Source organism: Macaca fascicularis, chromosome 18, assembly GCF_037993035.2.
Source record: "Macaca fascicularis isolate 582-1 chromosome 18, T2T-MFA8v1.1".
NCBI lineage: Eukaryota > Metazoa > Chordata > Mammalia > Primates > Cercopithecidae > Macaca > Macaca fascicularis.
This window is the reverse complement of record NC_088392.1, coordinates 57,179,261-57,193,377: the sequence shown is the minus strand read 5'-3', so window position 1 is coordinate 57,193,377 and position 14,117 is coordinate 57,179,261. Positions and strand designations below refer to the sequence as shown.

General features: G+C 37.3%; 1 protein-coding gene across 2 annotated transcripts in view; it reads right to left on the bottom strand.

Moving 5' to 3' along the window:
• Positions 1–8,035: 8,035 nt before the first annotated feature.
• KLHL14 (kelch like family member 14) overlaps positions 8,036–14,117 on the bottom strand; it is a 99,729-nt gene continuing 93,647 nt past the window's right edge. For both annotated transcript variants that reach the window (XR_012427209.1, XM_015440062.4), the window contains exons 7-8: positions 12,519–12,676; positions 8,036–10,141 (exon numbers count right to left, since the gene is read on the bottom strand). Coding sequence is in view for 1 of the 2 variants with exons in the window: in XM_015440062.4 (XP_015295548.1) it covers positions 10,001–10,141; positions 12,519–12,676 (299 nt within the window). In the remaining variant the exon portion in view is untranslated. The remainder of the gene's footprint in view (positions 10,142–12,518; positions 12,677–14,117) is intronic.

The window sequence follows — 14,117 nt, the reverse complement described above, 5'->3', positions numbered from 1 at the left end:
GGGGTGGCACCCGTTAGGGAGGCTGGGGCCTCCTGGGAGCTCTGCAGCTGGGCCATGGTGGGCTGCAGGTCCCGAGCCCTGCCCCATGGGGAGGGGGCTGAGGCCCAGTGAAAATTCGAGCACAGCATGGGCAGGCCGGCAGTGCTGGGGGACCTGGTGCATCCTCGGCAGCTGCTGGTCAGGGTGCCAAGCCCCTCACTGCCTGGGGCAGGGGGTGCCTGACGTCTGCTCCCAGTGCGCGCCTGCAGAGCCCGTGCCCACCCAGAACTGGCGCTGGCCCACGAGCGCTGTGTGCCTCCCCGGTCCCGCAGGCGCCTCTCCCTCCACACCTCCCAGGAAGCAGAGGGAGCTGGCTCCGGCCTCGGCCAGACCAGAGAGGGGCTCCCACAGTGCAGTGGCAAGCTGAAGGGCTCCTCAAGCACCACCATAGTGGACGCCGAGGCCGAGGAGGTGCCGAGAGCGAGGGCTGCTAGCACGTTGTCACCTCTCAGTAGCAGTTAGGGTCTAGAATATCCATGTACAACTTACATTTTCAAGATTATGCACATAAAATTTCTTAGTCAGAAATGACTCTGCTACTCCAGGAATTCTAATACCTCTAAAATCAACCACCATTTGAGCAACTGAGCACTGCTGTGAGCCAAACACTGTGGGGAAACACAACATTCAGACGTTGCCCCTTCTACACCAAGAGGCATAGTTAAAACAAGGCATAAATATTACAAATAAAACAACATCAATATTAGAAAATATGTGACAGAAGCTATGTGAATAATGCAGCTAGTAAATATTCTAAGGGCGTAGAGGAGATGATGACCATTCTACGGGTGGTCCTGCCAGAGACCTGGATTATATCCTCTCACGGGACGTCATATAGCCTCATGTAGCTTATGTAGCCTCAAGGGACTTTGGCTTTAAAGTTCCTTTTCTTTTCTTTTTTTCTTTCTTTCCTGTAAGTTGGATTGATATAACCAATTGTGTTGGAAGAGAAATGAATAAACTTAATATGTCTTTCCATCCCAGCTGGCTTTAATAGTCTCAATTGCTTTTAAGAAAAACTTGTAAGACAAGTAAAGAACTTCCTGGCAAAGTGTATGAATGCCATCTGGCCTGGTGTGGAAGCTTGGTGGTCTAAGTCTATTCATTTAAAAAGTACAATTCACCACAGCTATTCTGGAAGAGCCTGCAGGCGGAAGGAGCTGCAGTGTTTCTCATCAGAAATGTTAAATGAAAAACAGGATCAGAGATGAACCAAATAAACAATGTCTCTGGAGAGCCAAAACTTAGAGATTTCAAAGTGTTATGGTGAAATTATATTAGTAGTTGGGTAGAACATGAACTGTAGAGTGAAACTGGTGAAAGGAAATCAGAAAAAAAAAACAGACATAAGAATGCTGTTTGAGGACTATCTGTGACACCAGGACGTAAATCAAAATTTGCCAATGTTTAAATATTCATTCAGCATATTAGTCTGGGTGTAGTGGTTCATTCCTATAATCCCAGCACTTTGGGAGGCTGAGGCAGGAGGATCACTTGAGCCCAGGAGTTCAGACAAGATCGGGCACTTTCAGGGTGATATGGCCATAGACTGAGCCCAGGAGTTCAATACCATCCTGAGCAAGATGGTGAGACCCTGTCTCTACACAAAATTTAAAAAAAAAAAATTAGTCGGGCTTGGCAACTCGTGCCTGCAGTCCCAGCTCCTCAGAAGACTGAGGTGGGAGGATCCCTGGTTTGAGCCCAGGAATTTGAGGTAGCAGCTATGATCGCACCACTACACTCCAGCCTGGACCACAAAGCAAGGCATTATGCCTTAAAAAAAGAAAATAATTACTATAAAGACCACCTCATCACATGAAACCAGGGAACTATGTTGTTGTACTACTCAATTGCATAGAATTCAATTACACAGGATGCAAAAAGTGCAAACCAAAAACTGGGAAGAGTTCAGACCCCAGAAGATAAAAGTAGTGTTAGATGGTGGACTAAAGATAATTTTCTTCTCCCCCTATACTTCCTAAACATTTTGTAATTTTATTATATTAATAATTTTTAAAACAATACTTTTATTCAACAAATATTTAATGGCTTTATGGTGGACTCAAAGACGTAATAGATATTATTTCTACTTTCAAGGAACTCTAAAACTAGTAAGAGAGTAAGACATATAATATCTAACAAAGTGTGAAATAGATCAAGCCAGAGGAAGTCAGATAAAAAATATTCATGTAAGACTATTGTGATCATGAAGGCTTACTCAAGGCAGGAGAGTTTGAAACAGACATCGAAGGATAGGCATTTAATAGATTATTGTTGAGCATGAAATGGCATTCTTTGTGAAGAAAATGCACAAGCAAAAGGGGAAAGATGAAAAAAGCATTGCTATATTTGTGGAACAGCAAAGATCCACATTGCTCAATGAACAAAGTAGTAAAAAAAAAAAAAAAAAAAAAAAGTGACTTGAAAGTGAGGTAGAGACCAGATTTTAGATTGCTTGCATGCTAGGCTAAAAGTTGGACACGGTCATTGCATTCTAAGAGCTAATATGTGTATATTACAAGGTGTACAGTATTTTCATATACTTTACATGTGGTCTTCATAATAATGTTTTGGAGAAGAGATTATCACCCCATATACAGATAACAAAAACTAAAGTTGGAAAAACTAAATGACCCTCCAAAATCACAGAGCAAGTTTCTTCTCCTGTCCGTATTGTGCCTCCTAGTTGTTCACTCACACCAAAAATATATTGCATTTGTCATAATGCATCATAATTGATCACTTTTTTCTCTAGCACATCCTATTTATGTGTGAAAAAGGCAGCCACCCGGAAATTCACATGACTTAAAATAATTGATTTAAGTTTTTTTTTTGTAGGCAGCCAAGTATGATGGCTAGAAAATGGCGTTAGAATAAAGCCTTGGTACTAATTATAGCTCCACTCTCAGCTGTTTAACATTATCTATTAACTATTTAGTTTACCTTTTCTGAGCTTAAGTGTCCTTACCTTCAATAATGCTTATCTTAGAAAGTTGTTCAAAGTAGCAAGTGGGAAAATGTAAAAAATGTTCAGCCTAGGACCTGATTCATAATAAGCATTAAGTTAATAGACATTTTATGTTGTTGTAGAAGATACTATTAATATAACAACTTTGAATTATTAACTGAATCCCCTTCTTTTTATTTCTTTTTCTTAATTTAGTTCAGTCAGTTCTTAATGTTCCAGATTTCATGATGGTAGATATCATCCTTATGCTTCTAGATATAGCACTCCCTTAAGCATTTCTTATAGCTCCAGTCTAGTGGTAATGAATTCCCTCAGTTTTTGCTTGTCTGGGGAAGATTATTTCTTCATTTTTTTTAAAGGATAACTTTGCTAGGTATAGTACTCTTAGTTGGCAGTTTTTTCTTTCAGCACGTTGAATATATCATCCCTTTCTCTCCTGGTCTGTAAGATTTCTCCTGAGAAACCCACTATTAGTCTGATGGGAGTTCTCTTATATGGGGCTAGGATGCTTTTCTCTTGCTGTTTTTAGAATTCTCTCTTTCTCTTTGACTTTTGACAGTTTGACTATAATCTGCCTTGGAGAAGACCTTTTTGGGGATTTTTGGGTACCTGGGGATTTTTGAGCTTCTTTTATCTAAATCTTTTGTTCAGGAAGTCTTTAAAATAAATTTTAAAGAAATCTATTTTTTCTCAACCAGGCATGGTTGTTCATGCCTGTAATCTCAGCACTTTTGGAGGCCAAGGCAGGGATATCACTTGAGGACAAAAGTTCGAGACCAGCCTGACCAATATGGTGAAACCCCATCCCTACTAAAAATACAAAAATTAGCTGGGTGTAGTGGCACATGCCTGTAATCCCAGCTACCCAGGAGGCTGAAGCATGAGAATCACTTGAACTTAGGAGGCAGAGGTTACAGTGAACTGAGATTGGGCAATTGCACTCCAGCCTGGGCAACACAGCAAGACTCTGCCTTGGAAAAAAAAAAGAAATCTATTATTTCTTTATGAATTTTATTTATAAAAATCTATTTTTATCAATATAAACTTTTATAGACATGTATTAATATTTTTGTAAAGATATTTATATAAATTTGTATAGATTTATAATTATATATTATAAATATTTTATATATTCATAAATATTATATATAAAGATAAAGATAAAGATTTATATTTATAAAAATCTGTTTCTAAATAGATTTTTAAACAATTTAAAAAATAAATTTAAAAGAAGTCTATTATTTCTTTAGATAGATTATCTATGCCTTTGCCACTCTCTTTACTTTCTGGAACACCCAAAATTTGAACATTTGGTCACTTTATGATGTCTGATATGTAACATAGGCCTCTTTCATTCTTTTTTTTTTAATTGCTTTTTCTTTTTTTGGTCTACTTGGGTTATTTCAAAAGACCTGTCTTCAAGTTCTGAAATTCTTTCTTCTGTTTGATCTAGCCTATTGTTGAAGCTCTCAGCTGTATATTTTATTTCAATACATTGAATTCTTCAGCTTTAGAATTTCTATTTGGTTAATTTTTTATGACATGTACCTCTTTGGTGAATTTCTCATTCATATCCTGAATTGTTTTTCTGATTTCTTTATATTGTTTATCTGTGTTCTTTTGTATCTCACTGAGCTAGTTTAATATCGTTATTTTGAATTCTTTTTCAGGCATTTCATACATTTATTTTTCATTGGAATCTATTTCTGGAGAATTGTGTTCCTTTGGAGGTGTCGTATTTCCTTTTTTTTTTTTTTTTAATGTTTCTTGTGTCTTTATGTTGATATTTGCACATCTGGTATAACAGTTGTTTCTTCCAGGTTTTGGATTGCCTTTCATAAACAAAGACTTTTTCCTGTAGATGTATGTATGGTATTAGTTGGGTAGGGTACTTTAGTTTTGATTCTGGGTATGTGCAGTATGTTTATGTTTATGATTTCTTTGGCTGTAAGTAGTGTCAATGGTGTCTGTGATTTCCTCAGTGACTTAGGCTGAAGTTGTTAGTGGAGGTTGTGGTGAGATGTTGCTTAGGATGGGGAGGCCAGGTGGGCCAGTCCTTGGGCCCCTGTAGTGGCAGTGGTGAGCTAAGTATACCTGTCCTTGGGTCCCCCTGGTGGCATACATGGGCACTGGTATTAGTGGGTCTAGAAAGACCCACTAATTCTTGGGCCTCCAGGCTACACGATGGCAGTGACAGCAATGGGCTGGGTGGCTGGGCAGGCCTCAGGTTGCTGGGCAGTGGGTATGGCATACATGATGGCAGTATCAGTAGTAAGATAACCTCAGGCTTTCAGATGGCATGAGCTGGTGTCAGTGGTGGCTGCTATGGCTGGGTGAGGCAGTCTCCAGGCCCCTGGTGACATGTTTGGGTGGTGGTGGTGGTGGTAGCAGGCTGGGTGGGCCTGTTCTCCGGCCTCCAAGAAGAGTGCACAGATGTCAGTGGTGGCAGATGAGGTGGGGTGATTCTCAGGTTTCAATGGTATGCTTGGGTGCTGGTGGCAGGTTTTGTGGGACTGGTATTATGGTGAACATGTGCACCTGAGGCGACTGATGGGTCAAATGTTCCAGATTTAAGCAACGTGATTGGAAGCAAAGAGCCTGCTATCTCCCTGCAACCAGATGTTCACCTTTCCCCGGCTTACCCCTACAGATCATTGTGTTGTATGTAAAGGATTTGGAAGGCCACAGAATAAGAGTCAGCTTAATAAGTAAAGAAGGGAAAGGGAGATTACAATCAAGGATCACTTTATTACTCTATCTGAAGTGATATAATTCTTCTGTGCTTGAGGAATAGACAGTTCCATACATTAATTTACTTCATTGTCCTGTCTTTAGCATCATTAGTGAACTAAAATACACTAAAATAATACTACTGCTGTTAATGTTGAGAATTAACATTTACTGGGTCCTTAATATAAGTTAAGCAACAACCTAGAATAGAATAGAATGAGCAGAATAGAATAGGCCACTCAAGCTTCAAGTTACAGAAAATTTTTCTTATTCTAAACTTTGTGTTGGGTTCTTGAAGCACATTTTTACTATGCATATCTAGAAATGCACTTTTTGTTATTGCACCAAGCCTATGGAGTCAACAAATATAGAATACCTTTGCTATGGCCTGAATGTTTGTCCCCTCCAAAACTCATATTCAAATTTAATTGCCATTGTAACAATGTTAAGAGGTGAGGTCTTTCAGAGGTGTTTAGGTCACAGGGTCTCACCTCCGTGGGTGGAATTGGTGCTGTTATAAAAGGGCACATTGGGCCTCTCTTGGGTCTCTCACTTTCTTGGTTTCCACCATGGGATGACACAGTAAGAAGGCCCTGGACAGATGGCAGAAACTTGGTATTGGACGTTTCAGCCTTCAGAATTGTGAACCAGTAAATTATGCTCATTATAAGTTACCCACTTTCAGGTATTCTGTTCTACCAGCACAAAATGGACTAAGATAACCTCCATAAAGACACCCCACCCTATATTTCGTGTATATTTATTCTACAATTCAGAGCAGCACTATATAGCTACAGCTACACAAAGCAAATATACTATGCATTTGAATATTTTATTCCTCCATAGACCCTTCTGCTTCTTCTTATTGGCATAATATTTCCCACCGAAGTTTTCATATCCTCAAGGTTAGGTGCTTCTAGAAAGTCAGGCATGATCAGTCATGATCAGTCCTTTCTGTGAGAACTCAGTCTATCAAGGTTCTCAACAGTGTGTATTAGTTGGCTTCGGTGTGCTTTACTAATCCTATTTTAGCTTATTTATTTGTTTTTTAAAACTCTTTTGACCTGAAGAATTAAGTTTAATCAGAAATCTGGCATTTATAATGATGCCCTTTGGGATATATTCAGTGAATACTTGATACTTACCATGTTGATAATGATATAGTTTGTTAAGTGATATAAGTGTCAAAGAGCTGGGAAAATATGAGTCTGACTGACTAGGATAGAACAAATGCAGACACTAATTTCAAGCTCACAGACACAGCTTAATTAATTTAAAAAATCTGGTCTGTAGTTTTAGCCAGTTTGAAGACGTATTCTTAGAAAAAATATCTTTTTTTGCCCCCTCAGTATATTTCCACTTTACCCAAAATTCCTTCAAGTATTAACTAACTAAATATAAAACATGAAAGTACCATCTAGCGAGGGACACCAAGTAGGTGGTTTCTTGAGATTAGGGAAAAGATAAGCATGTCTTCTTAACATCTCATGATATTTAGTCAGCACCGGAGCCTTGGGTATTTCAGGGGATTTGGAGAAGCACTTCAGCAACCAGCCATTGGCTCAGGAGACGGGTCTTCTTTCAGTGTGCTACTCTAGTATGTGGAGGAGAAGATCCAATGGAAGGAGAAAGAAACTCCATTACTCTTTCTCGTGGAATACTAGGGAGGATCAAAAGATCCTTTAATTCTGAGTTTAATCATCACTAATGATAGATTTGTCTGGGAAGCATTAAAGTAAATTCCCCCCAGCTTACAGGCTTCCGAGCCTAGCTCCTGATCTTACATAGCTCTTTGCCTGGAAGGTTGCCCAGTTACTACCCTCACCTACAAGCCTTAGCTCCCCCTATGTCTCCCATAGCCCCTTTAATTGCCCTGTACAACCACTTCATCAGATCTTTAAAAGAGAATAAAATTAAATACTATGTATTTGATCATTGATTTAATAAAATGTGTGATTCATTATCCTTTAAAAAGTATTTGTTAACACATATGGTACTTCTAATAATGTGTGTAAATATTTAGTTATTTGATCTCAGGTAAGTTATGTCTTATTGTAACACCCTTGTAGTGAAAACATCAGATTCCATATGATTTTTAACTGACAACCTTTTCCAGAAGTATTCCATAATTTTAGCACTGTCCATACTGTATACATTTACATTTTGTGAGACAGCCAAATACACTTGTAAATCATAGCTTCAGAACGAAAATATTTAGGCATTTACATATCACAAACCTTCAAACAGTTTAATGTAGAGATTTATACATATGCTATGTAAGTAGGATATGAGAAACAGTTGAATTAGTACATAAAGTTTTTATTTAAAGTTTTCCCCTTCCAAGCAAGCTTCATTTACACATTCTAATACTGTACAAAATTTACATTCTCTGTGACTTATTTATTCACTTTTCACTTTCTAGTAACTTATGTCTTTCTGAAATACAGAAAGCTTTACTTATAGTTCTCATAAATGCTTTTATTTATTTTGGCAAGAAATAAAAAATAAAATTCAGAACAAGTCTAAGGAAAGCAAATGTTCTTGTATAAACTGTGACTTTTGGAAGAAACAGTGACAGTTGACAACAAAAGGTTCTGAAACAGACCTCGTTCTATTCATGATGTCAGCTGAGATTTTCCCACAGAGTACTGTAACTTTTCTTTCTATATACTCATATGTTTTCAAGGAAAAAGAAATGAAAGTTGATTGCACTGGATATACATATATTTATATATATATTTTTACAACGGATCCTTTGGATCTGAACATACAAATAAATACAAAAACAATGAAGATTGCACTTTACTGTAGAAACGGCATTGGATTCCAGTATACCCATTTATCTTGACGTGCTCTGCCATGAAAGCTTATCACCAAGGCATTTTTCATCTGTGGGATTTCCCTAATTATTGTTTTGAATGACACATTTGTTGAAGGATTCAGCGCCATCTCTGGATGGTTAAAAAATATTTTAGGCTTTTATTTACTCCTAAAGTTGTTGTTCAAGCTCTGAAGGGCGTGAAAATCGAATGTGCATTCCTGTCAGTTTTGTCCTTTTGGTTGGCCACACTGAGACTATCTCATGCTATCCTGACCTTCTGCTCCTGAATTCCTCATGCTCCTCAAGACAACTAGCAATTGCTCGCTTAACTGAGTTCAAGCATCTCTGGTGATAACAAACAAAATATGATAAATTGGGGGAATAACGATCGTAAGTCAAGTGTCTAGAGCCACCCAAAGGTGAGGAAGAGGAGAAGTATTTTGTCAGGTGCTATAATTGGCTCCTGTGGCTCTTGTAAGTTCTGTGTTTTAGAAACAGAAAGACAACTGGAATTGTACTTAACAGAAATTATTCTTTCTTTTCATCCCTGAATTCCTGAAAACAATCTCTCATTTTTTTTTTATTATGGATTAAATTTGGGTCAGACATATCATATAACAGAATCTCTAAAATAGTACGTGACTGAATTTGTCAATCCTGTCTTTTGAAGTAAATAACATGTTAGGAAAAAGCACAACCTCCATGAACTGAATAGTGACATAATGTGTTTTGTTTTAATCTTTCAGATAAAATTGAGGATACAGAAATGATGACATTGTCTAGCTTAGAACCTAGGGTAGAAAGCATTTATTACAAGAGCCAACATGTTTCTCTTTTCTGATCCCATGAGGTGCTATAAGGGCAGAAGGTGTATGAAATGAAGTTGTATAGAAACGAAAATGCCTCTCTTTAATCTTATATGATTTTCAATAACAGTGTTGCCAATGGAGTCTGTGAAGTAGCCAAAGGTTAAGAATACAGAATCAAGTGGCAATTTCTGTAATGCAGTATATTTTGCTGGCTCAAATTTGGAATCATTCTTGAACACAATATCCCCGAAATGTCAACATAGATCCCATGCAGGTAGACTACAATGCACAATACTGATCTCAGGTCTCTCTGGGGCCAGTCTTCTGTATCTTATCTTTCTCCTTTTGAAAGTTAAGATTCACATGAAGAGTTTTTGTAAAGCTGGGATAAGTTAAAACCAGTCTGAAATGGAAGAGTCTGTCACCACAGGAAGTTTGGTACGATCTGGGTTACAGACACAGTATATGTTCGAGAACAGGTGTCTTCCTTTTGTAGTTACTTATAAATCATCAGAAACCAGGGGTGGGTTTTGGCAGTTGTACCATTAGAATGCGTTGTTCCTATTATAATAGTGATGTCGCGTGCCATTGCTTCCTAGAATGTGATACCGTTCATTCCAGAGTTTCCTGGTGTTATTTATTGTATGGCACACAAGAGGGCAGAATAACTGTCACACAGGCAGGGCCTGCCAACGGTTCTGCTACATCACCTTCGAGTTCTGTCCAGGTTCCTTTCTCTGGACAATAGCATATTGTAGATGACTTGTAGGCCCCCTGTAATGACAGAGGAGGGAGAATTTAGAGAAGGAAGTCAGAGAAGTGCAGCGGCAATGTTACTGATCACATTTATTAATATATTGAAAAGAAAATATCTGTTCTCCATTCTTGCTAAATAATTCCAAATGAAAGCAATGGATTTTAAACTGTTCTATTCCAAGGTAAAAGTGAAGATTGATAAAATTAAAAACAAAATTTTGTGTGTGTGACTAACAATAAAAGTCAAATAAATACCTAGAGGATCCTGGATGCTCAACAAATCCTAAATTGGCTGGGCCCAATGGCTCATGCCTGTAATTACAGAGCTTTGGTAGGGAGGGCAAGAGGATCACTTGAGCCCAGGGATTTGAGACCAGTCTGGGCAACATAGCAAGACCTCATCTCTACATACACACCAAAAAAGATAAAAACAAATTGGGCCTGATAGTACACATCTGTAGTCCCAGCTGCTTGGGAGGCTAGGACAGGAGGATTGTGGTTACAGTGAGCTCTGATCATGCCACTGTACTCCAGCCTAGGCAACAGAGTAAGATCCTGGCTTAAATAAATAAATAGATAGATAAATAAATAAATAAAAATAATATACTAAAAATAGAAGTTATCCAGCTGGTTTAAGTTTAAAAAAAAAGAACAAATTTACTTTAAACATTCAAATAGTTAAGACAATGATATTTCAGATTGTTGTCTCACTTTTCCATTTTTATTCTGCTACTGTGAAGAATGAGAGCTAGGATTGAAAACCAGTTTAAAGTAAACTGGACATGAAAGTTTGTCAACTTTCTCATATATTGATTTATTTATTTTCAAGAGGTCACATGAGAAATAAAATGTCCTTAATCTTGTTTTCTTTGTCAACTTTAGAGGCTAGTGCTTGTGTAACATTTCCCTCCCGAAACCAAGGCAGCTTTGTGTTTATCATAGGAAACAAACAGAAAAGCCAACCAACCTAATAATTATTTTTCTGAAAATGCCCCAATGTCTACTTCCAAATGTATATATTCTTGCAGCTAACAATTTGTACAAGCAAACAAGTGCATATATGAATATCTAGTTATATATGTCAATACATATTTGCCTACATATAACTAATAATGTTTTAAAGCTCCCCAAAACATTATGTCACAATCTTGTTAGAGGCAAAAGAAATAAAACTAAATAATATTATTAAAACCACCAAATTAATCTTATAAAACGAACACAGGTAATTAGGAAGATATACAAATGTTCATCATTTTAAAAGTGAATATGTAATCTGCTAGACCCGATGTGTCTCCTGATGTACTGTAATTTGAACTACAAAGCCACCTTCTCAGGTATTCTTGCTAAAAAAGAAGAAAGACGTTAGCAAAGGAAATAAAAAAAGGAAAAAGAAAAAAGCTGAATTTAATTATGCCCTTATCTCTAACTTCCAGTCTCTAGAAAATATGCAGACGGAGGACTATTTCAAATGACTCCACAAGGAAGTCATTAACCAATTTCAGAATGTAGGGTATTCTGTATAACTGACCCTCTTTTGTCAAAAAGTCAATGGCATGAAACAAAAAGAGGCTGGGTAATGTTCTAGATTGCAAGAGATATAAGAGAAATAATGATGAAATATAAGAAAGATTTGTTGGATCCTGATTTGGATATATCAATTTGAAAAATACATCTTTTTTTTAAGTCATTGGCAAATATCTGAATATAAAATGGTTATAAATGAATTATTGTTAATTTTTTGGAGAATGTATTTACGCAAGTTAACAATTTTTAAAAGGTAAATACTGAAGCATTTAGGGTGAAATGATATGACATCTGGGATCTACTTCATATTGCCTGAGCTAAAGATTTTAAAAGAGGGGATAAATGAAGTGTGGCAAAATGTTGATGGATGTTGAAGCTGAATGATGGGTTAATGAGGGCCCATTCTAATCTCGATTTTTGTGTATGTTTAGAAAATTTCATGATAAAGAGGGAAAATAAGGGGAAAAATCAATGGCAAATCATATATCCTAAATAGACTTCATGAATATTGGAGAATGAATTTCCATTTTTCATGCCTTACTAGTCAGAAACCTTTCAGACTCTCTTAATGAACTGCAGACCATTTGTAAAATCACCTCAGTTTGACTTTTAGTTGGGAAGCCAGAATCACAAGATCATAGAGATAGGAGAGAAAGAGACCTGCCGCACCTTATCATGCTGTTGATCAGCCAGCAAGCCAGTTCAGCAGCCACCAGGCTGATCCTGTTTTACTACCTAAAGCAACTGACTGCTTGCGTGTAAGTATGATACTTTTAAAAGGTACATGTGTGGAAGATAACACATTTGGAAGGATACAGAAAAAGTAAGCACAAACAAAATAAAGGAACATGCAGTAAATGTGGACACATACCATACTCCAGCTGTAGCCTCCCACAAGGTAAATGCTGTCATCAAGCACTGCACAGCCAGGGCCGCTTCGACCCTCCAAAATGGGAGTTTGGAGTATATTCCACTGGTCACCTTTCGGGTCATAGCACTCCACAAGCATTACATCAAGGTGGGAGAAACCTAAGTGACAGAACAAAGTGGAACAACAAAATAATAAATGCTCAGGGTCCCAATTCAGTGCTAGGCCTTCTTTTAAAAACAGGTCTCAAGCCAAAATAGATAATTATGGTTTTGAAGATACAAAAGCATAAATTCACTGAGATTGGGAGAAATGTCAGGAAGACCTAAAAAACCCCAAAGAAACTCTAGTTGTTTTAGATTACTTCAAAGCAAGAATACCTGAGCAGATGTCATTAGTAAAGGTTGATTATATGTGGATAGATCTTATTAAAATGGTTTATTAAAACCTTATTTAAAAAGGTTTAAAATAATAGTTTAAGCAAGCATTTTACAGGGCACTTACAATATGCTAGTTTTCTTTTCTAAAGACTTTATTTAAATGAACTCATTTAATCCCTTCCATCATTCTATGAGATAGTCCCTGTCCTTACTTTCATTTTATAGATAAGGGAACTTGGGGACAGAGAAAGTCAATTACTTGAGTTAAGTCACAAGTCAGTAAGTAGACAGGTTGAGATTTGAATCCGGGAGAGGCTTCAGAACTCAGACTCTTGCATACTAAATTGTATTGCTTTTTCTCAAATGAATATTTAACTCTCTCAGAATGTTTTGATAAATTAAAAATATGTTGTTCAGCATCTTTTACCTTTTTCACAATTTGACTATGTTTATAAACAACTCCGATGATGTAAATGGTTTCTAATATTTACCAAGAATCAAGGTTTAGAGTAGGAGGCTGAGTACCTTTCACTGAAGAGCTTCTCCTACCGCTTCTGATAGGGTTCCCAGTGTCTGGGGCAGTACCTAGGTCACTGAGAACAACTTAAGTTCCTGGACTCTACGGGAGCCCTGCCTTTAATTTAAAGGGTGAGAAATACCTAGTGGGAGCTTCATACTCACCAAGCAGATCAAACCCTTAATGTTTTTATTTATTTTATTTTTTCCTGTAGTTAAATGCAGGCTATGGATATTTGCTAGCTGACAATCACAGTGTGTATTTTAAAGTAACCAACATACTGGATTCTTTAAAATAATTGAGAAGATGAATCAGAAAGTAGAGAAATTTTTGTTCTTGAAGAGGTAGACAGGTTATTTTGGTTACTAACTTCCTACAGAAAATAAATCACATAGATGGTGAAACAACAGAACAATGTGCTCACTGCAACTCCAGAGTATATTCCTTTCCTTTACCATTAAGATTATTGATGATGATTTTTGAAACATATACACTTAGAATGGGCACTTGGGCAAATTCCAAGTTCTGACCTTAGAGGCATCATTTGAAGATATATATGCCTTCTCTGTACCAGTGTTATACATGGGGACTGTAATCCTCATAGAAACCACAAAGACAAGATTAATTATCTCTCCTTTACAGACATGAGGTTAAGCGTCTTGAGTGAGACCACACAGCTAGAAAGTGCATAACTAGAATCAAACC